Raw genomic sequence first — 16,820 nt, 5'->3', positions numbered from 1 at the left:
CGTGTCCCACTGCCCCCAGGGGTCGCAGAGCGTTTGGGCCCGACCAGGGCCCCTAACCCGGAGCAGGTCGTCCCGGCAACAAGCGCAGAAGACTCAGCCCCACGGCATGGACCAACCACGACCCGGAAGGCATCCGGGGCCTCGAGCCCGCGCCGACTCGTCGCTCCCGGATACGTCACATCCGGTCGGAACGGGCCCCGGTCGCTAGAGGTGAGCGGGCCGCTGCGGGGAGGGGCGGGGCCTCGGCGGGGCGGGGCCGGGGCCCCTGTGGGCGGGGTGGGATGGGGCGGGGCGGGGCGGGGCAGGGCCCCGGCGGGCCCAGCTCGCAGGCGTCCGCCGGGCCGGCAGGCGCTGGCGCCGGCGCCAGACTCCCGGGCCGCGGCGGCGGGTGAGCGCTCTGGGCCGGAAAGGGAGGGCGGAACGCAGCCTCTGGCCCCGGCCCGGGTCCGTGCTCGCCCGCTCGGGCGGCCGGGCCCGACGGGCGCGGCCGCAGGGCCTGGGAGTGGCGTGAGGGCCCGTAGCGCGATCCCGGGACCGCCCGGACGGGTCACCCGCCTGCCGACTGCAGGACGACAGCGAGAGCCCGGCGGCGGCGCGCCCCTCCCTCCTCGGTTCGCACTCGAGCTCTGTGCCCAACCCGGCAACTTCCGGAGTCCCAGGTAGGGAGGAGCCCCGGGTCGGCAATGCCAACTGCCCAAACACCGAACTCACGGCCTGTGTGGAAAAAGCGGCCGGCCCAGGGTTCCCTCCCCTGCCTTGGGGTGCATCTGCTCAAAGTCTTCCAGCCCCTCAAGCAGAAATGGTGTGGGATCTGGGCCAGACCTCTCTTGCAGTGACTCAAAGCCGCCAGCAGTACTGGAAGGACAGGGTGGATGGCCCTTAGCCTCCTCCCTCCCGGAGGGAGGAACCATCACACCACCCCGGTGGCTTCAGTCCTGGGTGCTGTCATCTTTTCCCTATGACTCCCCTCCACTTTGCTTCTCATACTCCCTCTGGTTTTCCTGCCTCCCTCTTCAGCGGTGGGATGCAAAGCTGGACCAAGGCCTCCAGGGTAAGTGACCCCCAAACTCCAAAGCAGCAGAGGCCATGGCATGCAGCGGGTAAGAGGGGACCTCTCCAGGGATGAGTTTTTGCTTAACCTGCCCATTCACCCTACTTCCCCTGCTCCCCAGGCTCAGATGACGGGGGACAGGGCCAAAGACTGATAGGATGTCGAGAGGCCAGAGCCTCTTCCAGGACTGGGACACTGCAATCAGGCACCGAGAGGAAAACGACGGTAGTGATGATAAACCACTGTGGCCCCATCCTGGTTGCCCCAGTTCCAGCAGGTGATGTGACCACAGGCTGGTGACAGCCCAAATTGAGAAGAGGAAGCAAGCAAACCTCTTTCCATCCCGAGGCACCTTCCCCCACTGGAAACACTAGGTCCCACTGGAAGTTCTGGGCTCTGGACCCTGAGCAGAGCCTCTCAGATGTGACACAGTGCTTCTAGCAGCTCAGATTCTGGGGACAGATGAGTTGGAGCTCTGACAGGAGGAAGAAAAGCGCCTAGCAAGCACGTGGTCCTATTTGACCCCCTCCTGCTTCCCCCTTCCAGCAGGCTCCCTGGAGAGAGAGGACCTGCCCCCCATCCCAGGACCCCCATCTCACCACCGTCCGCATGTAGGGTAGGCCAGGTAGCCACTGCAGCACCATTCATAACTCCACATCCATGGTAGACATCAGCCCCCAAGGCCCCACCGCACATGCCCCTTTGCCAGCTGCTTTCTTCCTGGCAGATGACAGTCAGGCACCCTTTGCTCTCACCAGACTTGTCTCCTTGGCATCCCCATGCAGCCTTTCAGAGATTTCATCCTGGTTGTGGTATAGCTGTGGCCCCTCTATAGCTCAAAGCCCGCGGGGAACAGGCTAGTGGTGATGGGACTGCGGGGTGGCTCTCCCAAGTCCCTTGGTATCAGGACATTTCTGCATGTTCACTGTACTGCAAAAGCCCAGGGAGATCAGCAGGCTGAACAGGAACTCCTATGTGTAGGTGGCCCCTGTGGGCGAGGGATGGGAAACTCGGCGCAGGTACGCTGGAGGAGGGGACAGGCAAATGGAACTTAAGGGTCAACACTAGCCATTGCCTTCTTGTCCCAGGGTTTGGGTCTAGGGCCTCTGCTGCGTGTCCCAGCAGGCGGGCTCACCGATCCCCTTGCTCCCGGCCTCACAGCTGGTCACCCTGACCAGCCACCTTTCTGTGTCCCGTCTGTCCTCAGGAAGAGCTCTGCCATCAAGGAGCACAGCACAGGGCCAGGCCCGGCCCATGGACCCTTCTCCGGACGGCCCAACGGCACCAGCGGGGCTGTTCTCCTAAGCCGCAGAGGGCCTGGCCACACTGTCCTCGGCGAAGAGCCATGGTGTTCAGGAGGGGCAGGAGCAGCTCCCAGTGGTGGCCTCGCCTGGGAGGGGGTGGCGGTTGCCGAGGTCCCCTAGGCATGCTCAGGGCTTCCTTGCTTCTGGCCAGCCTGCCTTTGGGGGCTGGGGGAACAGCCAGTGCCAACCTCAGCACAGCTCTGGGCCACAGGGTGCCCCTGACAGGGGGCCGATACTTGAGCATTGGGGACGGCTCTGTGATGGAGTTTGAGTTCCCAGAGGAGAGCGAGGGCATCATTGTGATCTCGAGCCAGTACCCGGGCCGGGGCAACAGGACAGGGCCTGGCCCCATGCTGAGGGTCACCTCCCTCGACACGGAGGTGCTGACCATCAAGAATGTGAGTGCCATCACCTGGGGCGGTGGGGGCGGCTTCGTGGTGAGCATCCACTCGGGCCTGCCTGGGCTAGCCCCGCTCCACATTCAGCTCCTGGACCCCCATGAGGCCCCGCCCATGCTAATTGAGGAACGGAGAGATTTCTGCATCAAGGTCTCACCTGCCGAAGATGCTCCCGCCACCCTCGGCGCCGACCTGGTCCACTTCTCGGAGAACCCGATTCTCTACTTGCTCCTGCCTCTGATCTTTGTCAACAAGTGTTCATTTGGGTGCAAAGTGGAACTCGAGGTTCTGAAAGGGCTCCTGCAGAGCCCCCAGCCCATGCTGCTGGGCCTGCTGGGCCAGTTTTTGGTCATGCCCTTCTATGCTTTCCTGATGGCCAAGGTCTTCGTGCTGCCCAAGGCCCTGGCTCTAGGCCTCATCATCACCTGTTCGTCACCCGGTGGCGGGGGAGCTACCTCTTCAGCCTCCTCCTCGGAGGGGACGTCACCCTGGCCATCTCCATGACGTTCATCTCGACGGTGGCTGCCACCGGTTTCCTGCCATTGTCCTCCGCCGTCTACAGCCGCCTGCTCAGCATCCATGAAACGCTCCACGTGCCCATCTCCAAGATCCTGGGGACCCTGCTGTTCATCGCCATCCCCATAGCAGCCGGCGTGGTGATCAGGTCCAAGCTCCCCAAGTTCTCCCAGCTGCTGCTGCACGTCATCAAGCCTTTCAGCTTCGTGCTGCTCCTGGGTGGCCTCTTCCTGGCCTACCGCATGGGGGTCTTCATCCTGGCGGGTGTCAGGCTCCCTATCGTGCTGGTGGGCCTCACGGTGCCCCTGGTCGGCCTCCTGGTGGGCTACTGCCTGGCCACGTGCCTGAAGCTGCCGGCGGCACAGCGGCGGACGGTCAGCATTGAGGTAGGGGTCCAGAACAGCCTGCTGGCCTTGGCCATGCTGCAGCTGTCCCTCCGTCGCCTTCAAGCCGACTACGCCTCCCAGGCCCCCTTCATTGTAGCGCTGAGCGGCACCTCGGAGATGCTGGCCTTGGTTGTTGGCCACCTCATCTATAGCAGCCTGTGCCCGGTCCCCTGAGGCCCCTGGGTCCAGCTTCCACCACGCGTCACCCGCGGCCTCCAGCCACCGCCCCCACAGCTCTCGTGTACCAAAGGCCTTTGGCTCTCATGCACTATGCACTCAGAAAACAATCCAGGCTTATTTTTTTTACCGGTTTTTTATTCTCCAGCTTTCAGTGCCAAAGAGGCCACGCTGAGTTAGGTAGGTGGGCACTGCTCAGAAAATATATTTCAATAAAAGAGAGAAGCAAGCTCGGGTGCCTCCCAGTCTTTGACCTTTGGGGCCTGGGGAGTGGGGTAGGAACAGTGCGGCTGGGTAGATGTGGGCCAGGGTGGAGGAGTGGCGTGGGTGGCAGTGGTGACCCGTGCACAGACTTTCTGTCTCAACTCTCCCTCCCCACGCATCCCCTCTCTGGGAGAGGCGGGCCCTGCCGTTCTAGAAGGAGCGTGGGAGAATGAGGGCAGAGGCCGGGCTCCGCAGCCAGCTCCCAAACTCAGTTTTCTGCGGCCAGACTAGAAAAGAGGAGGCAGAAGGCCCCGCGAGCAGCGGGGCAAGCTTGGCAGGGCCGGGCCACTACGTGGACTCCCGAGAGGGAGAGTCGGGGTTCGCGCCGACTCGCCCCGTCAGTCGGCCGGGGGCGGCCCCCCCCCCTCCCAAACCCCAGCTCCCCTACGAAGCCGATCCGGCCCCACTCGCTCCTCCTCCCTCCCGTGGCAGGCGAATCCGTCGGCCCGGGCGTTCGCGAGGCCCGACGCCAAGGTGACTCCTCCGGCGCCGGGGGCGGGGAGGGGGGGGGGGCCGGGCCCCGGCGCGCGGGGCGGGGCCGGGGCGCGCCCCTCGCGCTGCTTCCGGCAGCGGCGGGCGGTTCCGGCGCGCGCCCGGGGCGGCGGCGCGCAGCGGGGGGCGGTGGGGCGCGCGCCGGCCGCAGTGGACGCCGCCGCGGCCGCCATGCAGCTGACGGTGAAAGCGCTCCAGGGCCGTGAGTGCAGCCTGCAGGTAGCGTCGCGGGTCCCCGCCGGCCTGCCGGCTCGCGCACTCTCCACCCCCTGGGCGCGGGGTCGGGCCGAGGGCGGGGACGGGCTAGGGGTCGGGGGGGGGGGGGGGGCGGCCGGGAGAGCCGCCGTCTGCGGGGGCCGCGGCCTCAACTCCTGCCTCCTGCCCTCGTCCCGGCCAGGTGTCGGAGGACGAGCCGGTGTCCACGCTGAAACATCTGGTCTCCGAGAAGCTGAACGTCCCGGTGCGCCAGCAGCGGCTGCTGTTCAAGGGCAAGGCCCTGGCAGGTACCCGGCGAGAGGAGACGCCCGGGGAGCCCCGCAGGAATTCAGGGGGCGGGGTGCCTAGGCCGAGCCCGAGGAGCAGTGTGATGGCTAGAGTGCTGGCCACTCTACCTTCGGGGAGGTGACTGAACCCTCCTCAGACAGATGCCGCAGAGCTGCGCTGCGCGTAACGATTCCATCAACCTCTCTTTGGCAGATGGGAAAAGACTCTCCGATTACAGCGTTGGGCCCAATTCCAAGCTCAACCTAGTGGTCAAACCTCTGGAGAAGGTGTTACTGGAAGAAAGCGCTGCCCGGAGACTGGCCGAGGCCCCGCCGCCACCCCCACCGGCCTGGCAGCTGATCTCCAAAGTCTTGGCCCGCCACTTCAGCGCAGCAGATGCCAGCAGAGTCCTGGATCAACTACAGAGGGTGAGAACGGTAGCCCAGGACATCCGCTCCCGGCCCGGCTGCTCCCGTCCCCTGACTCTGTCTTAGTGTACCCCCCCCATTGGCACCCCCGAATCCTCCTGGCCTTCTCTCCTCAGGATTACGAGAGGTCCCTGAACCGCCTGACGCTGGATGACATCGAACGCTTGGCTAGCCGCTTTCTGCACCCCGAAGTAACTGAAGCCACGGAGAAGGGGTTCTCCAAATAAGACTCTCAGTGCGGGGAGGAGCCCAGCCAGGCTACAAGCTGCATGTAGCATTAAACGTGTTCTCCCGTCGCAATCTGGCTCATAATAATAGTAATACCTGGCAGTACCTGGGTGTCCACGCCTGGCTCTTGCCTGGGTTTGCTCCCACGCCTCACACAAAAGGTAAGACAACGAGGCTCCCAGCAGTGAAGTGAGGGAGCCGGCATCTGAGTCCAGCCGGATTCTAAAAATGCCTCCCGAGTGCCCAGGGAAAACAGGGGCCGTTCGGAAGGGTTCCGACGGACGGCCTTTGGCAAATCTTGTTTAGCCCGCTGAGAACAAATCCTCTAGCGACTCCTCTTGACGCCTGAGAAGTGAAGCTGCTGGCGCCTGCTGCCCAATCCTGTCACCTGACCTCTGACAGGTGCGGCATTGGCAGGAGGTCAAGTGACAGCCAGCCCCGGGCTGCCCTTCCGCTGCCACAGCCAGTGGGCGCTCGACAAGGAAAAGCGGGCTGGGGAGTCAGGGACCTGTGTGGTATGACCTCAGACGAGTCCCTGTGCCACGTGGGTCCCTAGGTGTTAACTCTGCCCGGTGAGGGCCACTCTCGAAACCTCCATTTCCTTCATTCTTACCCAGTCTTGGGGTGAGGGGCCTGCACCACTCCGTCCACCCCACGCTCTGTAAGCAGGCCCCAAACGGAGCAACGGCCAAGCGTGGCCCAGAAATGCGACGGCCCGGCCCTTCGCGTCACAGCCCTTCGCTACTCCCTCTGCTTGTCTCCGCCTGGACGTGGGCATTTCTCCCCTCTTAGGGATGACAGGTGACTGACTCGAGGCCACTCAGCCTTGGACAGGCCCCCACACCCTGCACTCACCCACGGTGTGGAAGTGGACCCCTTCCCCTGCCACACGTACAGGGGCTTTCACTTTGCACACCCCTCACTGCCTGAAGGGAAACCTCAGGGCGCTGGGAAGGGGGCAGAAGCGTGGGCTGGTGGCACCGAGCCTCCCACCTTGCCTGATGTGCGGGCACTAGAGGTCATCTAGTCACCAGCTCCTTGGAGGAGGACACCTAGGTCGGTCGAGGCTAGAAGGAAGCCACTCTCCTGCCTGGTCCTCATGGGGTGAACGCTGGGTCCCCAGGCTTTGAAGAGCAGACAAGTCCCTGGCTCTGCCTGAGAGCTGGGAGTATAGCAAGCAGCTCGTGTGACTTACCAATGCTCCCGTCTTATTTTCAGTCAGGAAACGTTTGTTGAAATTTTGAATCCCATTAAAGGTGAACGTGAAACTGACTTGTATCCGAAAGGAACAATATTAGCCAGGCTGCTTTCGGTTTCCAATGATTGGTTTAACCATGAAAGAAATTGGTCTAAACGATAAAGGAAACAGTTTACAGAACTGAGAAGTCCCCGGGATATTGGCAGCAGATGAACAATTTCACCAAACGCCTAGTGTCTTCCCGCCTCCCCTCTGGCTCTCCACCCCAGGCTGCTGCCTCAGGATCGGAAGATGGCGGCCTGCGGTTTCCGCCAAATCTCTAGTTTGCACCCAGCCGGCAGCACCGCCTCGGCCTGCGGTGTAGCTTCCTTCTCTGACGCCCCCAGCCAATAAATGCGGTCTTTCATTGGTCAGAAGCACGTCCCGTTCTGATGATTTTGGCCGGGGGTGGGGTGGGTGGTGGGAGGCCAGCCGCCTGGGTACCCACGAGCTGTGGGAGGGAGCGGGGGATTCTCAACCAAAGCCAGGGCTGGATGGCGGCCTGGGGCAGCAACTGCCCACTGCAGGGGTGCGACACGGATGCGCGTTTCAGCCAGACCCTAGAGATGGTCGCTGAGTCCCTTGTGCCAGCGCCTCCTGGCTCAGGAACCACAAGAACCCTCTGGTGATTAGGAGCGGGCCAGTGGATAGTTGGACACGGGGGTTGGGCACTCAGCCGGGAGATCGGGATGGACATGGAGGCAGGAACGAGGTGTTCAGGATGCATGGTGGGAGCCTGGTGGAAGAGCTGACTGGGACCCCAAGCCCTGTGCGGCCTCCTATAGTGACGTTCAGGAGTTAGGTGTGGACAGGATGTCCTAGAGTCTCTGAGGACAGATGAGGGGGCTTCCCAGAGAGTAGCCGGCGAAGAGGAGAGAGGGCTGGGCCTCGAAGCATTCCACCCACAGGAGATGCAGAAAAGGCCAAGGAACATCCCGACACTGAGCCACAGGGAAAGCTCAGGATGACGGGCCAACAATACCGTTCCAGAAAGGAGGAGGGGTTGTCCACTACTGCCAAGAGGCATTAGTAACAAGATGGTCGCCGGTGATGTTGGGAAGCAAGAAGCAGCTAGCTGCAGGCTGGCGAGGAGAGAGGGTGGTGCCAGTGACAGGGGATCCCGCATTCTGGAAGCTTGTCTGCAGAAGTGGGCGGTGATGGGCAGGCAGGGGAGGGAAGATGAGAGGGGTGGGTGCTGCAGGGCTGGGAGGATGCTGCAGGCCACAGCCTGCCTCAGTCAATGCCCACAGCACTCAGGCAGACTTTTAACAGGACGCAGGAGGCCGCCTTGGCCTCTCTAAACTCTCTGTTCTCCGTAGGCAATCAAGCAACAATAGTTTTGGAAGAGCCCAGGGCAGTTGTCTTGTAGAATGTCCCAGAGTCTGGATTTGCCCGATTCCCTCCGCGTTAGATTCAGCTCAACTGCTATGACCAGTTGCTCTGCCCTTTCCCTCCCCCAGCAGCTTCAGGAGTCGCGGGTGGGGCTGCGCCGTCACCGTCACCGGGGAGGCTCATTCTGGTCACATGGTCAAGGTTGTGGCCGCCACACCTCTCCCTCACAAAGGTGCGTTTTCCTGTCCTAAAGCACCAGGAGTCTGCGGTAATAAACACCTCGGGCCCGTGTGCCTGTGTTGTTCCCCAGCAATCTCTAACGGTTTTACCATACGATGCCGACCCTTGCCTCAACGAATTGTACCGACGGCTTCAAACTTGTGGTTTGCCAGGGCTCGCGTTCTACAGTGATTAGTTAGCAGCATTTCTCACGAAAGAGCTTTTCTTTCTCCGGCTCTTTTTTCTTGATTACCGTGGTGGATGCATTGGGCTTTTTTATCCAACAACTTAGAATCCAAAAGTTATGTTTTGGGGGTAACTTTTATTGGGCTATAGCGTGCATGCGGTCACGTGCATTACTCATCAGAGTACCGCTCAATGGATTTTTAAAGTAAATAACACCCATGTATCCATCCCCTCCGGATCAAACCACAGAACACTGCCAACACTCCAGCACCTTCCCTGGCGCCGCCTTCCCAGTCATACTCCTCGCCAAAAGGTCTAACATCCTTTTGAATGATCAAACTGTTCTAGCCGTGGTTCTTTCTGGTGGGCCCCTGTGTCCCTCTGACATGCCTCCTCCTTTTGTATTTCAAGCGCTTCCTTACTTTTTGGCACTACGAAGCGCTCCAGGCTCATCATGTATTTTTTTTCCTGCCCCAGCTCTGGAATCACCCATCACTCCAGGAAGCTCTGGTTCCTTTTAGTGGAGAATGACATGGAGAAAGCAAGGCTTGGGTGTAGGGTGTGTCCACTGCTACTGGAGGGTCATCGCTTCTAAACCCTTTCACCGGACAAAACAAGGAAATGTGTATGTTTAAGCTCATACTGCAATCCAGCATCACAGTCCTTTCTCACCGTTCGTCATTCCACAGAGAGAATTCTGGTTGCTGACAACAGCGATGTATTTACTCATTTGCTGCACTGGGCAGTCTACCTTAAAGGACACCCCAAATGGCCTCACTGCAACCTCATGACTACCATTGCTGACGGCAAAAATACTAAGAGTAAGGTCAATTCTTGTGTCCTTAGAATATAATGCCCTGAAGGGATATACAAGCAGAAAGCGGAGTTAAAATCACCTGAATTTTCTCTGGGTGGTTTTATTATCATTTGGATGTGTAGTTAGGCTCATGTGTTTGTTTTCATTTGTTTTTGTTTGTATTCAACTTTTGCATTTCGGTTGTTTTTAGCTCTTTCAAATGTACTTTCGAACATGTAAGCTATTTATGTGGTTCAAAGTCAAAACTGTACAAAATGGTACGATCCAAGAAATCCCATGCCCATTTTCACCCCTATAGGGGACTATTTTCATTAGTTTCAGGTTTCTCCTTCCTGTTTTTTTTTCTAATAAACATGTGTGTCTGTGACAGACAGAGACACAGAGACAGAGAGAGAGTGTGTGTCCTTTGCATTCTTTTTTTTTTTTTTTTTTACACAACAATATATCCCGGAAATCATTTCATTTTTCATTATGGATTCTTTTTTTTTTTTTTTAACTGCTGTCTGGGGTGATTGTATGAAGGCACCATAGTTGATTTCACTAGCTTCCTGCTGATGGACTTGTACCTTGTGCCCCATAGTTTCCTATGACCACTTATGTTACAAGGAGTCACTTTGTGCATACACTGTTACATATCTGTGAAGTAACTGCCTATATGAGAGATTGCAGGGTCCACACAGCCATGACTCTTGTACTTAATACTCTCATTCAACAAGCAGCAAACCACCTACTGAAGAAACTGCACTGAACAACAACAAAAAGGTACCAGAGACGATATATGACCAATACAGAAGAAAACAAAACCAGATTATCATTTCAGATTATGAAAAATTCTATGCAGCAGACTAAAATGGGCAAATGTGACGAATCATGCCTGGGGGTAGGATGTTAGACTGGTGACCCAGCAGGCCTTTCAAAGGTGACACTGGAGCCAAGATCTTGAAGACAAGGAGGAGCCAGCTATGGGAAAGTTTGTGGAGTCTTCCAAATAGAAGAATAAATTCAAAGTGGTAGGGCAGGCCACCCTTGGTCAGGAGCAAAGGGCCCCCCAGGCTGCAGAGAATGAGGCAGCAGACACGTGACGGTACACGATGGATGAGCAGGAAGCCAGGTGACACAGTTTTATCAACTACATCAAGGAGTTTGGATATGATTCCAAGGGCAATGGGAGACCATTTTAGGATTTTAAATAGGTAAGTGATGTTATGTGATTTATATTAAAAATTAAGACAGGTGCCTGGGTGGCTCAGTTGGTTAACCATCTGACATCAGCTCAGGTCATGATCTTGTGGGTCGTGAGTTTGAGCCCTGCGTCGGGGTCTGTGCTGACAGCTCGGAGCCTGGAGCCTGCTACGGATTCTGTGTCTCCCTCTCTCTCTCTGCGCCTCCCCCGCTCATGCTCTGTCTCTGTCTCTCAAAAATAAGTAAATGTTTAAAAAAAATTTTTTTAAATCTTTTTGATCGTAGGGGTGTCTGGCTGCCTGGTTCGTTGGGTAGAGCATGCGCCTCTTGGCCTGGGTGTGTGTGGGAGGGGGGTCGTGAGTTCGAGCTTCATGTGGGGCACAGAGATCACTTACAAAATAAAATTAAAAAATTAAAAACACTAAAGGTCATGTAAAGTCACTGTGAACCTTTTGGGGGAGAAATACACAAAAAAGAAGTTAGGACCACCCTCAATCCCACCACACAGAGATACAAAGTATTTACACTTCAGGCAACCGTTGCAAGATTTCCGTGCACATTTACAGTAGCTTCCTAAGTTGGGATTTTAGTGATTTCCCTTTTGCATCGTGGTTTTTCCTATGCGACCGCATCCCTGTTCTCCACGGCCACTAACTACTTTAGCTCCAGTCGCCATCCCTTCCCTCCTTGCCTCCTACTGGCAGGCTTGCCCCCCGGCGGGAGCCCCTTCGTGACCTTCCCAGACCGCCGATCTGATCCGCACCTGTGCTCAGTCGCCCCCTCCAAAGGCCGCTTTGGTGTGTCCACCTGTACCGGGGAAGGGGAAGGGGACGGGGTGCGGGGCCGTGTCCGTCTGGGCTGTGGCCCATCTCCCTCCACGAGGACTGGAGGTCCTGCTGCGAGGTCGTGGAGCCCCACGTGCTGGGGACACTGAGCCCAAGGAAGAGACAGGGCCCTCTGGACCACAGGCCGTGGTGTCTGGCGGCCTCCCACGAGGTCTGGGGAGGGGCTACGGGTGTGGGGAGGGGGTGGAGCTGAGGTAGGACTGGTTTGCGTGGGTGCAGTGGGGTCACACGTCACAGCGCGTGGCGACTATTGGTGAGGGAGCAGCTGCTGGCTAGGCTGCCAACGGCGGGGTCTCCGGGAGCCCAGGGCAGAGCTGGCTGCGGGGCAGGGGACGCGGGGGCGGAGCTGGCTGTGGGGAAAGGGGAGCAGGAAGCAGTTCTGGGCCCAGGAGGAGCACAGGGGGGTCCGTTTGCGCAGGCGCTCCTGGGAGCCCGGTTGCTTTGGACGCTTGGGGGCGGAGCCTTAGGAGGGAGCCCTCATTGGCTAGGAGGACAAGGGTGGGGGGGGGGTAGTCTCTAGGGGCTCCTGGCCGAGCTGGCTGGGCGGGAACCAGGCAGGCGCCCAAGGGAATGGCCGGGAGGTGGGGGTGGGGAAATGTTGGCCTTGGCGCTCCCGGGAGGCCGGGGTGACTTGCGTGGGCTTTATGAGGAAGCGCTCATAGTCTAGGTAAGCCAGGGGGTCTCCCAGGGCCCAAGGGCGGAAAGGCCGGCTGGGCGGGCACCGGCCGCAGGCTGGCGGCCTCACTAGGAACCCTAGGAGCCCGTTGGCGCAGGCGCCTGGGGGTGGCATCGAGCTGTGATAGGCGGGGCTTCCGCAGCCAGGGTCCGAGAGAGCCTGGGACAGCGTCGCTTTGGCGGGAACCGGCCACGCGCCCGGCAGCCTCCCGACGGCCCGTTTGCGCGTGCGCGGGGAGGGCGGGGTCGGCGCGCGGGGCGGAGCTTCGGGAAGGAGCTGCACCTCAGCCGCCCGCCGACTGGGCGAGCGGCCGGGCCTGTGCTCGAAGGGCGGGGTCTGAGGCGGAGCGCGGCGACCATGCAGGCGGCAGCCGCAGACGCCGGCGGCCCGGCGGGCGGCGCCGACAACAGCCGGGAGGGCCAGGGCCAGGGCCAGGGCGGCTGTGGCGGCCTTTGCAGCGCAGGCACGGAGGCCGCGGTCGCCGGCGCAGCTCCGCGTGTCCCGCGACCACAGCACGCCCCGGGGCCAGGCGGAGATGCCCTCTCCGCGGCCGGAAGGCCGGAAACCCGAACACACATATTGTATCCTAGCCGAGGGGACGGCGGGGCATGGGCAGGGGGCGGAAAGGGAGAGGAGCCGCGGTAACCTGCGGGGCGTGGGGCAAAGATCTGAGAGCAGGGTGGTCCAGGGGTGGCTGGAGAGAGGTGGGGGAGGAGGAAGGAAGGAGAGCAGGGGGGAAACGGGTTCCCGGGGGCGGTGGGCGGACACGGGCCTGGTAACGGGGTGGCCGCGAGCCATTAGGGCCGGGAGTGGGTGGCCTCGTCAGGGTGGCCTGAGAAGGGGGCTCAGGCCCTAAGTGAGTAGGGGTGGTACCTTAACCGAATCTGCACCCAGCGCCCTCGGCGTGCCTTTCCCGTCCCAGTTGGAGGCGGAGATCGCCTGTGCGTCCTTGGCCCCAGATCGCGAACCGCACGGAGGCATTGTGGAGAAGCAGCTCACCGTAACTGACAGCGTCCTGGCCGTGTAAGTTCTGGAAGGGCCGGGGTCGGGGTGGCTGCAGGTGGCGGGTCGTCTCCACGGGGGGGGATGCTCTGCTGGAGCCGTGAGCACTAGGTGCGGGGAGGGGGCCCCGCAGGCTCTAACACCTGCACCTGTGGAGGGGGGTGCTCCTGGGGGGAGAAGGGTGCGAGGGATGGGTGCCTGGGGGGGGGGGGCGGAGCGAGGAAGGGGAGGAGCCACCACCTCCAACTTGATTGCCTTTTCTCTCTCAGCCGCTGGAGAGCTGAAAACTCTCGCCTCCTCCGAATTTCCATTATCAACTTTCTTGACCAGCTTTCCCTGGTGATTCGGACCATGCAGCGCTTCGGGCCCCCCGTTTCCCGCTAAGTCTGCGCTGGCGAAAGGGGGCTAAGGTCTAGCCTCGTGTCCCCCGTCTGGGCGGTCCGTCCTTCCTAGGGCAGTGATTCCTGCACTAGCTGCCACCTGAGGTTGGGGGCCTGCCTGGTCTTCTGAGGGCCATGAGGGCCCGAGTCCTTGGGCACTCATGGTCCTCTTGTTTTGTTTGCCATTTGAATGTTTGCTACTGCAGAGAATAAAACTGAGCTTTGCTATTCCGTGTTCCTTCTCAGTTGTGGCACCCCCAGATAGTCTTCCCTTTGTCCTCAGGTGGGGGGCGGGGCGGGGCGGGGCGGGGCGGGGCGGCTTCTGGGATGTCGACGTGCAAGTCGCCGAAGGTGATAGAAGGCAGTCTGGGGACTGGCAGAACCCACGTGCGTCCTGTCCTTCGGTATCAAGGACTCTCAACATGTGGGAATATGCCCATCGTTTGCACGTTTCGCATTACTCCTGATACCTTTCATCTAATGTGAACTTTTTATCCAAACTCTTCAAAAATATTGAATGAGTCCAGGAAAGATGCATTAAGGGCACCTGGCAGGCTCAGTCGGTTGAGTGTCTGACTTTGGCTCAGGTCGTGATCTCAGAGTTGGTGAGTTCCAGCCCCGTGTCAGGCTCTGTACTGACAGCTGAGGGCCTGGAGCCTGCTTTGGATTCTATGTCTCCCTCTTTCCTCTGCCCCTCCCCTGCTCAGTCTCTGTCTCTCAAAAATTAATAAACAAATTTTTTTTATAAAAAGAAAAGATGCATTATAATATTCTAATGTAACTACTGAACGTTTAAATTGCTTTCACCTTTTTGCCCTATTCTAGGTAATGACTCAGTGGAACTCTTGCATATGACCTTGCACAAATGATTGCTTCCTTCCACTAGGTTAAAAGAGGTACAATTAGTGGGTAAATATTTAGTATATTTTTTAAAGCTCTGTCAAGACTGCAAAATTAGTCTCCAGAAAACGTACCTACCACTCTGCCAGAATGCTGTTTTTGCTACACCTTGTCACTGCTGGCTCTGGCAAAATTTGAAAACAAAATTCATTTGGGGGTGCCTCTGGCTCACTTGGTTGACTGTCCTACTCTTGATTTCGGCTCAGGTCATGATCTCAGTTTGTGAGATGACAGTGGGGAGCCTGCTTGGGATTCTCTCTCTGCCCGCCCCTGTTCATGTGCACACTCACGCTCTCAAGAAAATAAACATTTAAAACTAATAATTTGGGGCACCTGGGCGGCTTAGTCAGTTAAGTGTCCAACTCGATTTGGGCTCAGGTCATGACCTCATGGTTTGTGAGATCAAGACTGAGCCCCGTGTCTCCCTCTGTCTGCTCCTTCCCCACTCACAATCTTTCTTTCAAAATTAAAAAAAAAAAAAAACATTTTAAAAAATCCTTAAAAAATAATTTAAAGATTAGTTTGCACGAGAAGAGCAAACAACCCAGAAACACTAGAATCAGAGCGTTGAGGCTGACTGGCCTTAGCTCAGTGAGGAAAAGTGCTGGACAACCGTCAGCCTTTTGGTGGAAGGAGTGCACTCCCCGTGACACACAAGGTCTCCTGCAGACTTGTCAAACCCAGCAATTCTGGCAGCTCTTTGGTGGACAGACGCCATGGGATTTTCTCCATAGGTGATCGTGTTTTCTCAGGATAAAGCCAGTTCTATTTCCTCCTTTCTGACCTGGGTACCTTATAGCAGAGAATTTGTGTGGGTTGGGTTTCCCCGCTTCTCTGTGTGCCCGTTAACTGTAGACCGGATGCCGGACATGATTCTCCTCGGGTGCTGGAGGTCTTTCTATTCCTAGAAATATTTGTGAGCTTTGTTCCGCGGTGCCGTTACTTACCTGGAGCAGTTGGACCCTCTTGAGTCTTCAAAGACTTGCCCTATGGGACCAGAACAGCTCGGGGCAGGCGTCATTTTCCACTCCCACACTTCCCCAGTTGTGACGTTTGCCCTCCTAGCCGGTGGGGACAGCTGTTGGTCGTTGTCCCACTTGAGTGCCCAACAAAGTTACTTTCGTTCTGTCAGATGGTGCTCAGCGGGCCTCCAGTGGTCTCCCCACGCGCTTGCGCTGATCAGCCGTGCGCTGCTCCCTCCCGCAGGGTCCTCGCCCAGGCTCTCCCCCCCCCCCCCCCCCCCCCCCCCCCCCCCGCTCCTTGGGGCCCTCTGCCCCACCAGTTCCGGTGAGCCTCAGCACGAAACTCCCAATGCAGTCAGCCAGGACAATCGCAAGGCCCATCTCTGACTTCTCATCTCCCAGAGATCGCCGTTCTTCATCGCCTGATACCTGGTTTCCTTACAGCTTGGGTCTCCTCTATTCTGTCTGGTTTGGGGGGCTCTTTCAAGTAAGTGGCAGTGTAACCACTCCACACGCACGAAGAGTCTATGACTGCGGGACGTGGGGCGTGCTGTTGCGTGCTGCAGGGGAGACACGCCGTCACGGGGACAGTGGTGGTGGTTGTGATGATGACACTCTCACCTGACAGCAGACAGCAGCTGTAGTGGCTACAGCAAGGGTCTCTTTCTCTTCCTTCCTTTTGAAAAATCATTTTGAAGACCTTTCTTCTTGATGGTTGAGGATCTGGCTGTTTTATACCACTCTCCATTCTGCTAGCCTCTTCGTTCTCCCAAAATGGTTCTTGGGGAACCATTCACTTGGGGTTTCTTTACCTCCTAGGTTAAAAATTGCCTTGTTTAGGGGCACCTGAGTGTCTCAGTCTGTTAAGCGTCTTTGACTCAGGTCATGATCTCATGGCTAAAGACCCGGGTCGGGCTCTGTGCTGACAGCTCAGAGCCTGGAGCCCGCTTCGGATTCTGTGTCTCCCTCTCTCTCTGCCCCTCCCCACTCGCACCTGTGCTCTCTCTCTCCCTCAAAAATAAACATTAAAAAAATTATTTTAATTGCCTTCAGTCTTTCATTGCCTTTCTGTAATCTCACAATGGTAATTTTTTAAAACCGTCTTCCTCGGCCTCCCCTCTCCCTCCCTGCCTGCTTCCTCCAGGCCACGTGCCTGCACAGCTGTCAGCCCGGCACCTCCCTTGGTCTGGGCTTCAATCCTTATCCTGGATCAAGCAGCTTTCTCTTGGCTGTTTACCTTGCCTTTTTGTTTACTTGTTTGTGTTTGAAGTGAGGTCTAAGTTCCATCCTCTCAGCCTTCCCCTTTGTGAGTGTACAGGCCTAGGAGTTTGGGCAAATGCATAGTTTTGGAACCA

At 58.3% G+C, this 16,820-nt stretch overlaps 3 protein-coding genes across 4 annotated transcripts; all 3 read left to right on the top strand.

The window, feature by feature from the left end:
- The first annotated feature begins 347 nt into the window (after positions 1–347).
- On the top strand, positions 348–4,061 carry SLC10A3 (solute carrier family 10 member 3). The gene is given in 4 exon segments (XM_042974877.1): positions 348–659; positions 1,018–1,051; positions 2,259–3,201; positions 3,204–4,061. Coding segments are annotated over 3 exon segments (1,596 nt in total). The 5' UTR covers positions 348–659; positions 1,018–1,024; the 3' UTR covers positions 3,830–4,061.
- A 631-nt stretch (positions 4,062–4,692) lies between these two features.
- UBL4A (ubiquitin like 4A) lies at positions 4,693–7,338 on the top strand. Of its 2 annotated transcripts, XR_006213543.1 has the most exons (5): positions 4,693–4,807; positions 4,986–5,091; positions 5,285–5,499; positions 5,616–5,888; positions 6,946–7,338. XR_006213543.1 is itself a non-coding variant. In XM_042975054.1 (4 exons), the coding sequence occupies exons 1-4, from the start codon at positions 4,760–4,762 to the stop codon at positions 5,724–5,726; spliced, it is 480 nt and encodes a 159-aa protein (XP_042830988.1). In that variant the 5' UTR covers positions 4,693–4,759; the 3' UTR covers positions 5,727–7,338. The 2 variants fall into 2 exon arrangements, 1 of the variants encoding a protein (XP_042830988.1); XM_042975054.1 differs by having other exon boundaries at positions 5,616–7,338.
- A 4,757-nt stretch (positions 7,339–12,095) lies between these two features.
- LAGE3 (L antigen family member 3) lies at positions 12,096–13,834 on the top strand. Its single transcript, XM_042974493.1, has 3 exons — positions 12,096–12,802; positions 13,116–13,244; positions 13,493–13,834. The coding sequence occupies exons 1-3, from the start codon at positions 12,579–12,581 to the stop codon at positions 13,605–13,607; spliced, it is 468 nt and encodes a 155-aa protein (XP_042830427.1). The 5' UTR covers positions 12,096–12,578; the 3' UTR covers positions 13,608–13,834.
- Positions 13,835–16,820: the final 2,986 nt, after the last annotated feature.

Source organism: Panthera tigris, chromosome X (genome assembly GCF_018350195.1).
Source record: "Panthera tigris isolate Pti1 chromosome X, P.tigris_Pti1_mat1.1, whole genome shotgun sequence".
Classification (NCBI taxonomy): domain Eukaryota; kingdom Metazoa; phylum Chordata; class Mammalia; order Carnivora; family Felidae; genus Panthera; species Panthera tigris.
The sequence above is the reverse complement of the archived record's forward strand: the minus strand, read 5'-3'. Positions and strand labels throughout refer to the sequence as shown.